General features: G+C 33.5%; 2 protein-coding genes across 3 annotated transcripts; both read left to right on the forward strand.

Moving 5' to 3' along the window:
• Positions 1-8,774: 8,774 nt before the first annotated feature.
• Positions 8,775-13,547, forward strand: LOC123918228 (ribulose bisphosphate carboxylase/oxygenase activase 2, chloroplastic-like). 2 transcript variants are annotated; one of them, XM_045970226.1, is made up of 7 exons: positions 8,775-9,344; positions 10,159-10,484; positions 10,666-10,771; positions 11,294-11,379; positions 12,363-12,835; positions 12,923-13,238; positions 13,331-13,547. In XM_045970226.1, exons 1-6 carry the CDS (start codon positions 9,303-9,305, stop codon positions 13,201-13,203), a joined length of 1,314 nt encoding a protein of 437 aa, XP_045826182.1. In that variant the 5' UTR covers positions 8,775-9,302; the 3' UTR covers positions 13,204-13,238; positions 13,331-13,547. The 2 variants fall into 2 exon arrangements, with proteins under 2 accessions (XP_045826182.1, XP_045826181.1); XM_045970225.1 differs by having other exon boundaries at positions 9,020-9,344; positions 13,316-13,547.
• A 2,549-nt stretch (positions 13,548-16,096) lies between these two features.
• LOC123918229 (L-type lectin-domain containing receptor kinase S.4-like) lies at positions 16,097-18,507 on the forward strand. The gene has a single exon (XM_045970228.1). The coding sequence runs from the start codon at positions 16,322-16,324 to the stop codon at positions 18,326-18,328; it is 2,007 nt and encodes a 668-aa protein (XP_045826184.1). The 5' UTR covers positions 16,097-16,321; the 3' UTR covers positions 18,329-18,507.
• Positions 18,508-18,670: the final 163 nt, after the last annotated feature.

Genomic DNA, 18,670 nt, shown 5'->3' on the forward strand with positions numbered 1-18,670 from the left:
ATAATAAATTGGCATGATGGTAGTGTGCTTTTAGTTACCTTATATGTGAAATTGAGTTTATGGAACTTGAATACAAAATTCAATATTTCAGCCTTATATTGTTGGCTATTCATGTAGAAATAGAAAGAATTTTAAGCTTCTTGATTGGACATTCAATGACTCTGCAAATCCTTTCAGGTTTAGCAGTGTCGCTTGTATCACTTTGATTTTTTGTGATTTTTATCAGTTCTACATCTTTGTTTTCAATTTTTTATCCTTTATATTTTGGAATGTTTTCTAGTAGATGTGAAAATTGCATATATCTCCCTTGATGACCCTAAATTTTTGGCAATGCAATTTCATGTGAAAATTTTTTACCCTAAATTATTGGCTTAAATGCAATTTCATTATGAGTTTCTATTCATAACTTGATATGCATGTCGAGACGATCCTTGATATAATGATATATGATATTTTTTGCATAATGATAAATTGGGAAGATGGTAGTATGCCTTTGGTCAAAGATGCAAAATTGAATATATGTTCCTTGATGGATGAGTGCGAAATTTGATATTTGAGCCTCGATGACCCTAAATTGTTGGCCTAAATGCATTTTAATTATGAATTCTTATTCTTAACTTAAAATGCAGGTTGAGATGACCCTTGATACAATGACTATGATGTTTTTGTAATAATGATAAATTGGCACGATGGTAGTGTGCTTTGATTACCTTTTATGCAAAATTGATTATATGTCCCTTGATAACTTGAATTCAAAATTCTATATGTGAGCTTTGATAACCAATTGTTGGCCTAAATAAAATTTTATTATTGATGTTTATTCATAATTTGAAATGCATTCTGAAATGACCATTGATTCAATATACCATGCATTTTTCATAAATTGGATGATGGTAGTGTACTAGTGTGTGCCTTGGTAATCTTAAATGTAAAAATTTAATATGTCTTTGATGATTTTGAATGCAAATTTTGATATTTAAGTCTTCATACCCTGAATTGGTGGCTTATATGCAATATGTATGGTAGTGTACTAGTGTGTGCCTTGGTAATATTATGCTTTTTGAGTAAGTGGGTTTCTTCATACTCTAATTTGTGGAAGAAAGCACTGGATTATGTTGTTCAAAAGGCATAATGTTAGGAGCCTCTGCAAAAGGTACATCTTATATTACAATGAAGTGATAAATGTTATTGTACAAACTCTTCTAAGAATTTGAGAAAGATGATTATGTCTATTATATATCCAGTCTTATTTGTTGTTCAAATATAGTAGAAATCAGTTGGCTATTTGCTTGACGGAGGTTGTAACATATAAAAAATAGTAGGAAATATTGCTCATCATACTATTGTCAATACCAGCGGATGTGTTCCTATTTAGTCGACAAAACTATTATAGATGGCTCTTTCACTTCAATAGTTGCTGACTTGTTTTCTTCTTTTGGTGGCGAGATGACTTGTTTTCTTAATGTGCATAACATCTTTCTATTCAGAGCTTGCCTAACCTATGTGAGTTCTGAGGTAATAAACATAATTGTTTGATTGAGACATGGCTCTTAACTATTCCATATTTAGACTGGTTTGCATAGGGTAAATTGACCGAAAGATGGTGTGAAGGTATAGAGGAGAAAAAGAATCGAGAAGAAGGGGAAGTTCTAGTGGGTTATAGGTGATATGGAATATGACTAAGCAAGAGAAGACTCTTAGCTTGCAGAAGGATAGAAATTTTAAAAGGTGCATTCTTCTGGTGTAAACTCTTACTGAAGAATAGTTCAGTGTATGATTAAACAACATAGTAAACAGAACAAAATTCTTATTTGATTGACGTAAGTGCTTGTTTGGAAGACATGAACTTGAAATTGAGAGACTCGAGATAGTAAATAGAGTCTAAACATCAACAATATGTATGTGTTCACGCTTAAGGCCATTTATGTTGATGAGTGTGATGGAAAATAGGTTAATGCACTATCCTAATATTAGCCTGATATTTTAAGAAAAGGCCTAAATTCACCCCTAATTTGTTTGGGGCTTTTATTTTTTCGTTTAGCTGCAGTTCAACAAATGACTAAATTATTGCACAATGTTCAATATGGTATTGTTGTTGATCTGAATGCAATGGTGGAAGATTTGGGTGAATGGAAGGAAGGGCACTGGCTTTTGGTATGGATGTGGTCGGGGGGAATTAATTCAATAGGTTTCATCGTATGACTTAATCAATGTGTTGCTGGCTAATGTAGTTTTGGAGGTTGGGGTATTGACAGATTGAAATGGTTAGCTGATCCGGGATGCGCTTATTGAATGAAATCAGCATATGAGGTAAATTTAGTATAAAAACAATGAATTAAATTTAGTTCTCTGAGCTATCTCCTCTTGTGTGCAGCTTATTCCGTCTTTGGCTTAATATTTGGCATTCATCGTGCTAAATTTAGTATAAAAACAATGACTAAAGTTGTTTGAATGCTAACTTTCTAAGATTGTTAGAACCTAAAAAATATATGGATGTATATTAGATAAACAGATCTAAAATAGAAATGTAATTGGAACATATTCCAAAAAGAAAACGAAAAGAGTTGATTCCCACAAGTCACTGAACACCAAGTCAAGAGGAGGTCAAGTTTGAAATTATTGAGCAATCATCTCTTAGAGGAGGATTTATCAGTCTGTATAGGTTGATCTTTGTATCTATTGAAGGGGAAGTGAATTTGTCGGAATCAGAAGATAGAAATCAGAGCTTTAATTATATAAGCCCCAGAACTCCCTAGCTCATATTTGCTAAAATAATTTGCTTTAATGTATGTCCTATATATTAAGTGACATATTTGCTGAAGTAATTTTCTTAACTTTGAATAACATTCATACTAGATTTGAACAAGACTCATTGAATTTGAAGGTAGAGGTACAAACCTCAAACCGTCCAACCACCCAAGGAAGTATATGAAATGGGTCATCTAGTATGGAACGAAGGAAGTATATGAAACTACATACATTACAAAATTTCTTCACCTATTGAGTTCTATCATTGTTTTGGACCGGGCCTAAGCATAAATCAATGTCGAGCTTGGCCCAATACGGCGTTGATTTAGGGGAGTTACTTTTGTCGTCCTACCAATTACTCAAACATTGTCCGCTAAGTAGCGGATGTGTAAAAATAGGGTGCGTGAGTAACCGGTAGGGTGACAAAAGTAGCTCCCTTGACCTAGTGTCATGCTCTCCTGTCCAACGGCCACAAAAGCAAGCCTTTTTTTAACGGCCGACATCAAAATGATTGACCTTTATTGTTAATTGTGACTTTTCAGTTGTTATTCCTACAACCATTGATGTCGTGGATGCCCATTGAAGGTTTTGGCTCTGCATTGAGGACTATATATACTTCTCTCATTCGATATAACTCCTCTCATTTAGAGAAGTTAGGTAATATCATATATCATTTCTTACTCAAAAACCTTCACTTCACGCGAATTCTAACTTGAACATCATCTGCATATATAACTTCCCTTCACCACCATTGTACTAAAGATAAGCACCACCGGCCATAGGAAATTGGATACGGACGACTTTTTAAAAGAAGTTTGTCTAGAAAATTAAAATATGAAAATTTTATCTTTAAAATATAAATCAAATATATGATAAAGTTTTAATAATTACATTATTTTTATAAGAAAACCATCTATTTTGACTTTTTAAACAATATGCTATGAACACTTGATAACATATAATAAAAAACTAAAATGCTCATACTATTTTACAAACTCCAATTCCGCTCAACACTGCAACTCCAATTATAGTGGTGTACGTGGGCCGGATTGGATTGAGTTCGACCAAAACCAAAACCTGAACCATATAGGATACTTCGGATTGGGTTGAGGAAAATAACCACCCGTTATAACATTGAGCTGGGTTGGATAAATCCACTAATTTTCGGGTTGGATTGAGTTGGGTAGTGGGTTACCCAAATTATTTTTCTATTTTTTTTATATTAAATATTTAAATGTCGAATCATCATATTTTTTAATAAAAATAACTCAACCGTTGTATTTTTTTGAAAAATAGTGTAACTTTTTTCACTATAAAAAACAATCACCTATTTTTCGTGTAAACCGACTAATTTACGGGTTAGATAGTTTGCTACCCAAATATTTTTTTTGGCTTTTTTTAATATCAAATGACTAAACGATGAATTATAATATATGTTTATGAAAATTATTCAAGCTTTTCATTTTTATTTTTTAAATAGTGCGATAAGTTATCATATTTGTTTATAAAAATTATTCAATCTTTCTATTTTATTAAAAAATAGTATAACTTATTTTCAATATAAAAATATTTAATGATAAAATGGAAAAATCTTTAGTATTTTCATAAAAAAATATTTCAAAAAACATAGCACTAGTGGGTAAGTGAATTTTTTGGGTTGGGTCCGGTTTTACCCGGAACCCGACTTTTTTTATGGGTTTTTCATTTTTGAAATTCGTATTCACCCACTTACCTGACCCAACCCACTTTTTTTTAGTTGAATTGGGTGAGTTTGACCGGGTCAACCGGATTTGCCCGATACACCCCTATCCAATTACGTTTCCTTTGTTAAATATTTTTCCAATCCATGTTTATTAATGGTCCTCTTTTTTTTTTGACTAAAAATAAAGGATATTCATTCATTCAAACTGATAGAGTACATCGATGTAATACAAATACAAATTTGCTAAAAACAAAAAGGATGAATCTGCAAACAAACTCACAGCATCCATGTTAATAGCATAAAACGGCAAATTACATAAGCCTACATATATGACTATATTGAAGTGTCTGGAATGTCCATGCCCCCAGATCTGCAGCGTTGATGACACAAAAATCGACATTGGATAGATTTGTACTTGATCGGATCTAATCCTTCAACCTGAAACAAATGAACACCGCACAAAGACGGGAAAACAAAATACACCGCACAGAGACGGCACAACAGAATACACTGCACAAGGACGGGATAACAAATAACACAAAACCAAACAAATATGTGAAAAATCACACTTATTTAATAACGAGAAAGAAAAAACAATTTGGAAGGGTGATTTTAGGTCAAGATGAAAGTTGAGTTCAATCCCTTTAAATTAAGAAATGTAATACAAAGAAACAGAGAGTGATGGGTTCCAATCATGTTAAATTAAGAAATTATCTTCAACTTTCCAATTATTTTTTTTTTCTTTTCTTGAAGGAATCCAAATTAATTTCTTGTTCCATCCATCATCCTATTTTTTTAAAAAAAATGAAGTTGTGGTGCTCAATTTTAAAATTCGGTCTTTTGGTCCTCAAATTTTAATATTTTGAGTTTTGATCCTGAACTCTATTTTAGGCTCAATTTTGCTGATGTGGCAAAGTCAATAGTGACATGACATTACTCATTTGCCTAAAATATTATCTATGTCATTACATTTTTCTTCCAAATTAATAAATATTTTGTTTTGTTTGATAATTCCATTTTAATTTTAATAAATGTTTTAAATAAACAATCAAATAGTCCATTTTAATTTTAATAAATTTTTTGGCTTAAATGTTTTGCAATTTATTATTTAGAAAGCAAACATTTTTTTCATGATTTTTTTCATCTAGGAGACGCAGATGTTGTGTTTGAGTATAAAATATTGCCACTCACTATTATTTAGAGTGCGAATTCAATTTACACTTTTAGAGTGTGTTTGGATGGAGGAATTTTTTGAGGTAAAGTAATGTTTTGAGGGACTTCAAATGATTTGAGGTGAATTCCATTGTTTGGATGAAAATTTGAAGAATTTTCAAAAAAAATGGAAATTTATGAAGTATTTTGTTCAAGTTAAATTTAGAGAATTTCAAAATGACACCTAAAACCAAAGAATTTGAAATTCCTTCTTCTCTATAAACTTTTAAAAATTACTAATTGATCGTAAAACCAAAAATTAGCCGAAAAACCTAAAATCAACGATAAACGCTAAATCAGCTGAAAATCCAAAAAAAATGGCAGAAAAAACCTAAAATCGGCCAAACGCCCAAAAATCCACTATAAACCCTAAAATCGGCCGAAAACCCAAAAAATCGGCAGAAAAACCTAAAATCGGCCAAAATTCTAAAAATCGACTATAAACCCTAAAATCGGCTGAAAACCCAAAAAATTGGCTGAAAAACCAAAAATCGACCGAAAACCCAAAAAATCGGCTGAAAACCTAAGATCGGCAAAAATCCAAAAAATTGACTATAAACCCTAAAATCGGCCGGCAACCCGAAAAATACGTAGAAAAACCAAAAATCGGCCAAAAATCCAAAAATCGACTATAAACTCTAAAATCGGCCGAAAACCCAAACAATCAGCCGAAAAACCAAAAATCAACTGAAAACCCAAAATCGGCCAACATCCAAAAAATCGGACGAAGAATCTAAAATCGTCCCTAAACCCAAAAAACTCGGCCGAAAACCTAAAATCAACCCAAAATCCTGAAATCGGCTATAAACCCCAAAATCGGCCGAAAAACCTAAAATCGACTATAAACCCATTTTTCGGACGATATTGGGGTTTATAGTCGATTTTTGGTTTTTTCGTTCGATTTTTCGGTCGATTTTAGGGTTTATAGTCGATTTTAGGGTTTTTCGCCGATTTTAGGTTTTTCGGCCGATTTTTTGGGTTTAGGGTCGATTTTTGGGTTTTCAATTAATTTTTTGGGTTTTCAGCCGATTTTAGAGTTTATATTCGATTTTAGGGCTTTTGATCGATTTTAGGTTTTTCAGTCGATTTTGTGTTTATTGTCGATTTTAGGGTTTTTGGCCGATTTTAGGTTTTTCAGCCAATTTTTTCAGTTTATCGGCCGATTTTAGGTTTTTCGGCCAATTTTATGGTTTATAGTCGATTTTAGGTTTTTCAGTCGATTTATGGTTTTTGACCGATTTGAGGTTTTTCTGCCGATTTTTTTTTGTTTTTCTGCCAATTTTTGGGTTTAGGGTCAATTTTATTAAAATAAATAAAATTAAATGAAGGAAATTCAATTACATTACCCAAACAAAGAATTTTACAATTGATGGAATTTCAACACTTTATCCAAACACTGGAATTTGAAAATCAAGGGAATTCAATTGAATCAATTGAATTGCCTAGTATTTAAATTCCCTTGAATTGCCTAGTATCCAAACACTCTTAAACTTTAATTAGTGTACCTTATATAAATGTGGTCAATATCGTATATCATATTTTAATTTGTCACTGGAGCGATTGTGACATTATCGATCCATCACACACACCGTAAACATAGCTATACTGAATTGTTACTTTATTCGATACGTTCAAGTTTACATTTATACTTGCAATAGACATGTATCAAGGCAACAAGAGTTGATAAGTTTGACAGAAAATAGAAAATTAGTTGAATGAATGGTTCACACTTTAACTTGCGAACTGTGTCTCATTGAAAGTTATTTCACGGAAGATGAGAGAAGGGTGAAGGGGACAAATTTTTTTGATTTTTACAAGGTTCACATTCTAGAAAGCGAACTCAGTTTGCAATTTGCTATCTAGAAAGCGAACTCCTTTTTCGCCAATTTTTGCTATTTACACACTCACTTTCTAAGTAGCGAAAAGGTAAATTTGGAATATCAGGGGGCGCACATGTATGCCGGGGGTGCGAAAAGTAAAATAACGAACTTGGTTTGCAGTTTGCTATCTAGAAAGAGAACTCTTTTTTCATGAATTTTTTCATCTAGGGGGCGCAGATGTTGGGTTTGAATATAAAATATTATCACTCGCTATGTAGAGTGTGAATTGAAACACAGTTCGCTAGTGCGAACTCAATTTACACTTTTACACTTTAACTAGTGTACCTTATAAAAATGTGGTCACTGCCTTATATCATATTTTAATTTGCCACTGGAGCGGTTGTGACATTATTGACCAATCACACACACCGTAAACATTATTATACTGAATTGTTACTTTGTTCAATACGATCAAGTTTACATTTATATTTGCAATAGACATGTATCAAGACTACAAGAGTTGATAAGTTTGACAGAAAATAGAAAACTAGGTGAATGAATGGTTACACTTTAACTTAAGAATTGTGTTTCATTCATAGTTATTTCATGGGAGATGAGATAAGGGTGAAGAGGACAAAATTTTTTTGATTTTTACAAGGTTCGCATTCTAGAAAGGGAACTCAGTTTGCAATTTGCAATATAAAATCGTTTGCTGAGATTGAAAATTGTGTGCAACTGCGTGTAATAATTACAGCAGTGAATACTAATCCATTTTATACCATGGAATACACTATTTTTTTTTTCTTTTTCTCGGAGTCCTTTGTCTTTATTTCGAGACCAATTGCTTGTTGTGAACTTATGATTGATGTTTTCTCTTCCCCCTCCCATGAATCTTTTATACCCTCAATATTCCAATTTTGCCCTTGCAGAAAAATTCGGTTCGCAGAAACCGAATTTTTTCTAGTGCAAATTCAGAGTAAATTTCGGTTTTTAGAAACCGAAATTTGTTTTCAAGGAAAAAAAAAACTTCGGTTTCTACGAACCGAAGTTTTTTCAAGGACAAAATTAGAAATTCAAGGAGGATAAAAGATTCATGGGGAGTGGGCATCCTTATGATTTATAAGAGGTCTTTTTTGTTGTTAAATTTTGATTATATTTTTAGGGCCTAAAATCCTTGTTTGAGTTGTCTTACCCTTGGGCCAACCTCAACAACATATGGATGAAAACATATGAAAAAAAAAATGAAAAATTATAAGAGTTATTAGTCATTTCTTATATGAGAATTGAATATCATATAATTCACTAGTTTTTTGGATGTGAACTTATAGGAAAACTACAACTGAAAATAACTGAGTAAATTAAACTGCTCCTCAAATATTATTAGCGTAATGATAAGTTCAAATGCTATAGTATTATTGGGCGCCCACCAATACAAGACATTGATGTTTTAATTTTTAGTGTAAAATGAGAGTAACCAATGCTTGCAAAATTTGAATAAAGATGAGATGAGATGAGTCCTATCCAAGTCTTGTGTGGTAATAAACTCTCCTTAATACTTGTGGAGCTGAAAAAAGCTTCAACACCAACCTCAAAGCTCAATGCTTAAGAGTGAATAAGAAATCCAGGCACTCTATGGTTGCCACGTGGCAGCATAGTAATCTTCATTGTGTGGACATGATGGCTTCTATGACCAATCCTATTGTTACACCCTATCAATTAATCAGCTATTATAAGTGTCTCAATTTGATCACAAGCTTGCATAGAATAATTTGCTTCAATTTCAACTACTTCCTCCTTCTAGCACCAATCAGAGGATATCCATGGCTGCCTCAGTTTCTACTGTAGGAGCTGTCAAAACTCCTGTATGATACTTTTTCTTTCATCACTATTACTATATTATACATTACTGCAGTTGTATACAAATGGATTATTTGATATGCATGTTTATATAGCACAGAATGGTGTTGTATAATTTAATAATCTATTTAAAGATACCATACTAGAAGGGTGATTAATTTGTTTTAGACTTCTACTTTGATATAATTTGATGCATGATATAACATATTCGAGCCTGTTTATATTGATTTATTTGAGCTTATTTAGCTTATGTTTAGTATCACGGTGGGTATGTTAGAATCACGGTGACTCACCATGATTTTACAGAAGCTACTGAGTGTAGCTTTTGAAAAATCACATTGAATCACCGTGATTCTGACATATCCAACGTGATACCAAACATACACTTAGTAGCATAAGAACTTGTGAGACTGTTTGTGAGAGCTTACAGAAGCTTATGACATATTTGTAGTTGTTTTTCTGCTTATTTTTAAAAACTTTACTAGACAACTTATGAAAAAGCTTATAACTTAATATAAAAGCAGTTTGAATTTATTTTATCCTTTGTTATATAAATTATGCATAAGTACTTGTTTGATAGTCATCTGTGCGATAAACACTTACTTAAACTGTTTATCCAAACAAATCGGAATATAGAAATCATGTAAAGCTAAAAACGATATACAATAAATTCAAGGAGTTAGTCTAGTGGGTTACGACAGAACTTGTCTCTAAAATATTTATTTTTTATACAAGTTCTGTCGTATTACACTCGATTTTTTTCAATATTTCAGAAAGTTAAAAGAACTCTTAGTAATATGAAATACTATGATATTGCAGATGAGCTTGAATGGCTCAGTAGTATCAGGACCATCAGTTTCCAATTCAGCTTTCTTCGGCACAAGCTTGAAGAAGATTACCTCAAGAATTCCAAACTCCAAGGTTTCTTCTGGAAGCTTCAAAGTTTATGCTGCTAAAGAGATTGATGAGTCGAAACAGACAGATGGAGACAGATGGAGAGGTTTGGCCTATGATACTTCAGATGATCAACAAGATATCACAAGAGGAAAGGGTATGGTTGATTCAGTTTTCCAAGCACCAGCAGATGCTGGAACTCATTATGCAGTCATGAGTTCTTATGAGTACCTTAGTACTGGACTTAAAACGTGAGTGACTTGTTACACATAACATGCCGTTAATTTAGTTCATGAGTTTGTTACTCCCTCTGGTCTCATAAGCAAAGATTCATTTTTCAGGTTCAATGAATAACTAATGAGATGAGAGAAAGTATTATGGTTTGGCAATGATGTTTCTTTTAATCTAATATTTGTGATGACGATGTTTTAGGTACGACTTTGACAACACTATGGATGGTTTTTACATTGCTCCTGCTTTTATGGACAAGCTTGTTGTTCACATCACCAAGAATTTCTTGAAGTTGCCTAACATCAAGGTATATATTTTTAGACACATGATTTAATTTCTCTAGAAAATACAGGCTAAATGCATCCATGAGTCCTTTACCTTTTTGTTTGTAACAGTTAGGTCGTTAAGTTTTTTAGGTAATAAATAGGTCATTTAAGTTTTTTAACTAATAAATTGGTTTTTAAGTTTATAACTTGTTGCACGGTAACCCTTCTTCCGGTTATCCTTCCTTCCAGTTGGGCCTCGATTGTCTGGGCTTTATGGTTCACATCAAATTGAGCCTCAAATTCATCATTTTTAACATCAAAATTTACGGTCACACTAGTGTTTTGGTAAACGTAAGATAACTGGAAGGATAACAGTGCTACAAGTTAGAAACTTAACAACCTATTTGTTACATTAAAAACTTAAATGATCTAACTGTTATAAACACAAAACTTAAAGGACTCTTGAATACCTTGTATACATTTGTTTGGCCTAAAATATACTATGACTTTAGCATAATTAATTGGTATACACATTCAATATATTTTCGTTGTTTTTATTGTAGGTTCCTCTCATTCTTGGTGTCTGGGGAGGAAAAGGACAGGGAAAATCTTTCCAAGCTGAACTTGTCTTTGCCAAGATGGGAATCAAGTGAGTTCTTATTACACATGCCAATTCATGTATAACATGCTTTCTTGTTCAAATCATGATTTGAATTCTTAAACCTCACAAATTTGAAATCCAACATATAGAACTTAATTAAGAGTATTAAACATGCACTTTTTTAAGGGAAAATTATTATTAATTAAAGTGACATTAATAGTCATTTTATATCTATCTATGAGGAAATTTAAACTTTGTTCCTTCACGTTATAAGGTCAAACTCTTACTACTGAGTTGAAATCTCTTAAACTATTAAACAAACACTTATTTTAAGAGTTTATATATAAATTGTTTCCACTATCAAAGGGGGAAAATTCTGTATAAGCTAAAAATAACTTATGGCAATAAACTATTTGGATAAATTTATCAAAATAATATTGATATAGTATGTGGACATATCATAAGTTCTTTCAACCATTAAGACCTTGTTTCTATAACCAATTTAATTTTAAGCATTTATTGCACAAACATTTATCGTATAAGTGCTTATGTATAAGTAATTTTTTAAGTCAAACTGTTTTTATATAAGTTATAAGTTGTTTTCATAGGCTATCTTATTGAAATAAGCTTAAAATAACAGATTGACATGTCATAAACTATTTGTTCTCTAAAACAGTCTCGCAACACAAGTGACTGACAGTAGATAAACTGAAGGGAAATGTTGTATAAACACACTTATTTTGTTTATGTATAAGCAATTTCTTAGTCAACCTGATTTTAGATAAGTTATAAGTTGTTTTCATAAGTTATTCTATAGAGCTTATAGAAATAAGTTAAAAATAGCAGATGGACATGTCAAACTATTTGTTCGCAAAAACAGTCTCATAAGTGTCTGCTAGTAGATAAACTCAAATAAGTCGTTCAAAACAAACCACATTCAAGTGCTTATTTCATAAAAACATGCTCAGTATATAGCATATATTGTTATGCTGCTTAACTTGTATCTGTTTGTTGGTGAAACTGCGTTACAGCCCCATCATGATGAGTGCTGGAGAGCTTGAAAGTGGAAATGCAGGAGAGCCAGCAAAATTGATCAGACAGAGATACCGTGAAGCTTCTGACATAATCAGGAAGGGAAAGATGTGTTGTCTGTTCATCAACGATCTTGATGCAGGAGCAGGTCGTATGGGTGGAACCACTCAATACACTGTCAACAACCAGATGGTTAATGCAACACTCATGAACATTGCTGATGCCCCCACAAATGTCCAACTCCCCGGTATGTACAACAAGGAAGAGAACGCTCGTGTTCCCATCATTGTCACTGGTAACGATTTCTCAACACTTTATGCTCCTCTCATTCGTGACGGACGTATGGAGAAGTTCTACTGGGCTCCTACTAGGGAAGACCGTATTGGTGTCTGCACCGGAATTTTCCGTCATGACAAAATCGAAAAAGACGACATTGTCAAGCTTGTTGACACCTTCCCTGGCCAATCCATCGGTATCTATCTATCTGTCTGTCTATTTGTCTGTCTGTCTATATGTCTATCTATAGATCTATCTCATTAATGTGCTGCTACTGCTGCAGATTTCTTCGGTGCATTGAGGGCTAGAGTGTACGATGACGAAGTGAGGAAGTGGATTTCTGGTGTTGGTGTTGAAACCATTGGAAAGAAGCTTGTGAACTCAAAGGAAGGACCACCAACATTTGATCAACCAGCAATGACACTAGAAAAGCTGTTGGAGTATGGTAACTTGCTTGTCCAAGAACAAGATAATGTGAAGAGAGTCCAATTGGCTGACAAGTATATGAGTGAGGCTGCTCTTGGTGATGCTAATCAAGATGCCATTAAAAGGGGTGTTTTCTAAACTGGAGAGTCTTAAACTATAGGCCTTTGTTGGAGGTATGTTTACATTATATGTTACTCCAATTTGATCAATATGTTTGGTTCAAACATAAACTTGGTCTGAAAATCTTAAGTTGTTTTCTGTGCAGGTATGACATGTTCCTGTTCTTGATCAAAATGCCTCAAACTTCAATCCAACTACTAGAAGTTTGTGCTTACAATATTCTCAATGTATTATTAGGTGGAAAGAAGAGATTCCAAGTTTGAGATAATTTTATTATTATTTTTCTTTTTGGAGTGTCTTATTCCTGTGTAATTTTGTTATATGTACAATGTTAAATTGAATTTGGTGCATTTCTCTTTCTACCTTTTACACTCTTTCTTTCTTTCTTTCTTTCTTTCTTTCCTTTCTAGAATCTGTTATTTTAGATGTCTTATACTAATATAATGAACCTGTGGAGGAAAACATCACCACAACATATCATAAACATTAAAATTACAACCTTAATGACCTTAGTTTATGTGATACTCCATGGATTGTTTCTTGCAAGGTCCGAGGTTTGGATCCTCCCGGTGTCACTTCCTGTGTTGGGCCAGTCTATACAGAGCAAAAAAAGTTCTGACTTTAAATGACAGCCCTGCAAGTGGACGGTGAGATTGATGTTCCTCAGATTCGTCGCTTCTTCGGACGGATACTAATGAATAATTGAATACCTAAAAACAATCAAAGATAGAAGGTAAAATTTTGCAGTGAGTTTACACGTTCTTTTGACTTTCAATAAAAATAACCATAACTTTTAAAAAGGAAACTTTACTTAGTGCTTGAAAACCTATTACATCACCTAAAAGTCGGTTTTCCTTATTTAACAAGATAAGCAAATTTCCAGCATATTCCCAGAAGTCAAACATATCCATAGCAGTATGTTACTTTACCTACATATTCAGGTATTGGTTGTCTCCCATAAAAACTGTAGACAAGCACTCAAAGTAACAACTTTTTATAAATGTTGAGTTGATGCTGATTGTTGACTCTCACTAATAGTTTAAGGTGAACACTCTAGTAGCATCTACCTTGAGCTGTAGTTTTGATTGGTTCAAAAATTAATAAACATTATTTGTGAACGTATTAGAATTATCCACCTTAGCAGTATATCGGTACATATCTAAATAAGATGTGTACCGATCGAAGAATTTAGCATGTATTAATTATATTTGAATTACCTAATTAAAACATGCCTAAATACCAAACAAAATTATTAAACCAATCAAGGTTCCACTATATGTCAGTATTGCTTGAATTTAAATATAGAACAAGAGAAATAAGAGACTATATATATGGTTAAAATAAAGAACCACTTGACACATAACAATACTATATCCAAATTCAGGCAGACAAATAGTGGAGAATAATTTGTAAGGGAAAAGGACAATGGCATGAGAGGCATGGAGTTTAGATATTACATGGATTTTTTTTTCTATTTTATTCTTAATGGACAAAATTTAACTACAGTACAAAGAAATGATGTTCTGCTGCTGCTATTGTTGTCTAATAAAAAGTGTATTTTAAACAAGGAAAGGCTATGAAGTAGTAAGGAACAGGATTTGCCGCAATTACATCAGGACACTGTAATAGATCAGGATCGTTTGATTTTCAATCGACGATTGAGATCGTTTTACCATGTAAAACTAAGTTTAAAATTTGAATTGTCTAATCTCAAATCAACGGCCGAGATTGACTACAGTGTGAAACTGTGATTATTCTACAACAACGAATTCATAACGAAAGTAGTAATGACAAATTGTCTAGTAAGCAACCAAAACAATAGTTGGATTAAGAAAAAGAGAGACTGCTGAACAAAAAAGACATTAGAGGATCCAACTCCGATTTTTAGTGAAGAAAAAACTACATAAGTGTACGGATAAAGTTGGGAATAACATAAGAGGTTAGACTCAGACAACATAGGGAACTAAGGTTTGAGTTCCGACCGAAAGAGATATCATATGTAACAATACATCAATAGAATTACCTCCGTTAAAGGAAACCATTAAAAACCACAACAATATAGAGATAAGTTTATCCTACATTTAGATGACATAAATTATATGAAAGTACACACCAAGACATGAAAATTTTAGCTATTTTTTCAAAATGCACATAAGTGATGTCGGGGAGAAAGTAGTGTCCATAAAAAAATGATTAAGAAAACGTGATTTCAATTCATAATAATAATAAGAAAACAATGTGTGCATCATGCATCCAATATCCATGATTTAAACCCAAAGAAAAAACCAAAATGTACACACCAAGACATGAAAATTTTAGCTATTTTTTCAAAATGAACATAAGTGATGTCGGGGAGAAAGTAGTGTCCATAAAAAAATGGTGAAGAAAACATGATTTCAATTCAGAATAATCATAAGAAAAGAATGTGTGCATCATGCATCCAATATCCATGATTTAAACCCAAAGAAAAAACCAAAATGGTTAAGTGTATGTTTGATGTGAGTATGTTAGAATCACCATGATTTTATAAAAGCTACAGAGTATAGCTTGTCACGAATATCGAGGCCTAACTCATCGAGTGTTGGCTGCTAACACCCTCCCTCACGCTTCAGCCCAGCGGAATGGGCTTGAAGCGTGGACGACGGAGGAAGGCGGAAGCCCAACGATAGACCCGATAGGCTCTGATACCATGTCACGAATATCGAGGCCTAACTCATCCTTACAAAACCGGCTTGTAAGGTGAGGATTGCCTCCTCTTTATAAACTCTTCTCAAGAGTCCTATCTATCCGATGTGGGACTAAATCCCACCGAGTGTTGGCTGCTAACATAGCTTGTGATTTTAAGATACCTACCATGATACTAAACATAAGCTAATATGGAGTGGGAAACTACACACACCCACGTGGTTAATTAAGAAACAAGCAACAACCACGTTTCATTTTCCAACCCAAAAACCACAAGCTGTAAAGCACACCGCACTCTCTGGTTCCTCAATCCTCAATGGTCAATCAAAATACCCTTGATCTAAACAAATACTAATATATATACAAATAATACTATGCTACTATGTGATTTTCAAAATAAAAAACAACATTAAACAACATCACCTTCTTCTGTCTCAACTTTAACTCTGTCATGGCAAAAACACCCTTGCATCTTCTCTGCATATTGATCCTTCTAGCCTCAAACTCAATACAATCTCATTCTCTACAAGATGAGTTTTTCTTTTCTGGATTCAATGAAGCTGCTACCAACATAACCTTAAACGGAGGTGCAGTAATTGAACACAAAGGAACAATTCGTTTAACAAACGACACTGAAAGAGTACTTGGTCATGCTTTTTACTCAAACCCAATCCAATTCAAAAACAAAAACAATACCAAAGTTTTCTCTTTTTCAACTTCTTTTGCTTTTGCAATTATCCCTCAATATCCAAAACTAGGAGGCCATGGATTTGCCTTCACAATTTCTCCTTCCAACAAACTCTCAAATGGTTATCCAAGTCAATACCTAGGCCTTCTCAATCCACATGATTTAGGCAACTTTTCAAATCACCTATTCGCAGTCGAATTCGACACAGTTCAAGACTTTGAATTCAATGACATCAATGACAATCATGTTGGTATCAACCTTAACAACATGGTATCAAACAAATCAGTAAAAGCATGTTTTTTTACTGATGGGTCAGTTCAAGACCTCAATTTGAAGAGTGGTAGTGTGATTCAAGCATGGATCGATTACAATTCTTCGACGAATCATCTTGAAGTTAGACTTTCACCAACTTCATCAAAACCAAGTTCACCAATCTTATCATACAAATTAGATCTAACACCAATTCTTCAAGAAACTATGTATATTGGGTTTTCTTCTTCAACAGGGTTACTCTCTAGCTCACACTATATACTTGGTTGGAGCTTCAAAATCAATGGAGAATCAAAAACACTGTCTTTGAAACATCTTCCTTCACTCTCTTCACATACCAATCACAGTAAAAAGTCCTTAATCTTAGGTCTATCTGTTTCATTTCTGATTCTATTAGTTTTAGCAGTAAGTTTAGCTTTTTACATTAAGATGAAAAACTGCGATGTTATAGAAGCTTGGGAACTCGAAGTAGGTCCACATAGATTCTCTTACAAAGAACTGAAGCAAGCAACAAAAGGGTTCAAGGAAAAAAACCTTCTTGGATTTGGAGGTTTTGGTAAAGTTTACAAAGGAGTGTTAGTGTCACCAAATTCGAAAACCGAAATCGCTGTCAAACAAATCTCTCATGAATCAAAACAAGGGGTGCAAGAGTTCATATCAGAAATAGAAACAATAGGAAAACTTCGTCATAGGAACTTAGTACAGTTACTAGGTTGGTGTCGGAAGAAAAACGATCTTATATTAGTGTATGATTATATGGAAAATGGAAGTTTAGATAAATACATATTTGAAAAACCAAGAAGAATATTGAAATGGGAAGAAAGGTTTAGGATCATAAAAGGTGTAGCTTGTGGGTTAGTTTATCTTCATGAAGAATGGGAACAAACGGTTATACATAGAGATGTTAAAGCTGGGAATGTTCTTTTGGATTCTGATATGAATGCAAAGTTAGGTGATTTTGGTTTGGCTAAGCTTTATGATCATGGTGAGAATCCAAGTACAACAAGGGTGGTTGGAACTATGGGATATTTAGCACCAGAGTTAACAAGAACAGGTAAACCAACGACGAGTTCTGATGTTTTTGCGTTTGGGGCGTTGTTGTTGGAGGTTGTTTGTGGAAGGAGGCCTATTGAGGGGAAAGCGTTGCCGGAGGAGCTTGTTTTGGTGGATTGGGTTTGGGATAAGTGGAGAGTAGGGGAAGTTATGGAGGTTGTGGATAAAAAGTTAGGTGGTGTTTATGATGAGGTGGAGGTTTTGTTGGTGGTTAAGGTAGGTTTGTTGTGTTCTGATGAGTTGCCACAGAGGAGGCCGACGATGAGGCAGGTGGTTAGGTATTTGGAAGGGGAGGTGAAGTTGCCAGAGATTGATGGGTTTGCGGGGAAAAAGGAGGGGTATTCGTATCGGAGGGAGTTTTTTGAAAGGGATAATACTTGGTCGTCGGCCGGTGATGACGTGGAGAGTGCGTTTGCATCATCTCTTCAACTTTCCGGTGGCCGGTAGGGTGCAACAAAGGCAAAACATGAATGAATGATTAAAATTACTACAACACGATCAAGATGAGAGAAAAAATTGAAGATCCAAATCCGTATCAGTAAATTTCACTTGTCATATTTTACTATTTTGTTTTTGTTTCTCTGTACAGTTGTATTTTTAAGTTTAAACATATTTAGTGCTTTTCATCCTATATGCAAAACTGCAGAAGAGATTGTTTAACTAATATAAAGGTCCCAATTAGTAAAGCTTCTTCTGAACAATTCATCTTAAGAGTTTATTAATCACTTGAAGAGGAGTTTATATTATGGAACTTTCGTTCTTAATCTATTTATTTATGTTACAAAGTTG

The sequence above is a fragment of the Trifolium pratense genome, linkage group LG3 (assembly GCF_020283565.1).
Source record: "Trifolium pratense cultivar HEN17-A07 linkage group LG3, ARS_RC_1.1, whole genome shotgun sequence".
In the NCBI taxonomy this organism is placed as follows: domain Eukaryota; kingdom Viridiplantae; phylum Streptophyta; class Magnoliopsida; order Fabales; family Fabaceae; genus Trifolium; species Trifolium pratense.

Coding starts and splice junctions, on each gene's coding strand:
- LOC123918229 (XM_045970228.1), top strand. CDS start 16,322: ATGGCAAAAACACCCTTGCATCTTCTCTGCATATTGATCCTTCTAGCC.
- LOC123918228 (XM_045970226.1), top strand. CDS start 9,303: ATGGCTGCCTCAGTTTCTACTGTAGGAGCTGTCAAAACTCCT. Junction 9,345..10,158: donor TAGGAGCTGTCAAAACTCCT/GTATGATACTTT, acceptor ATGATATTGCAG/ATGAGCTTGAATGGCTCAGT. Junction 10,772..11,293: donor TGAAGTTGCCTAACATCAAG/GTATATATTTTT, acceptor TTTTTATTGTAG/GTTCCTCTCATTCTTGGTGT.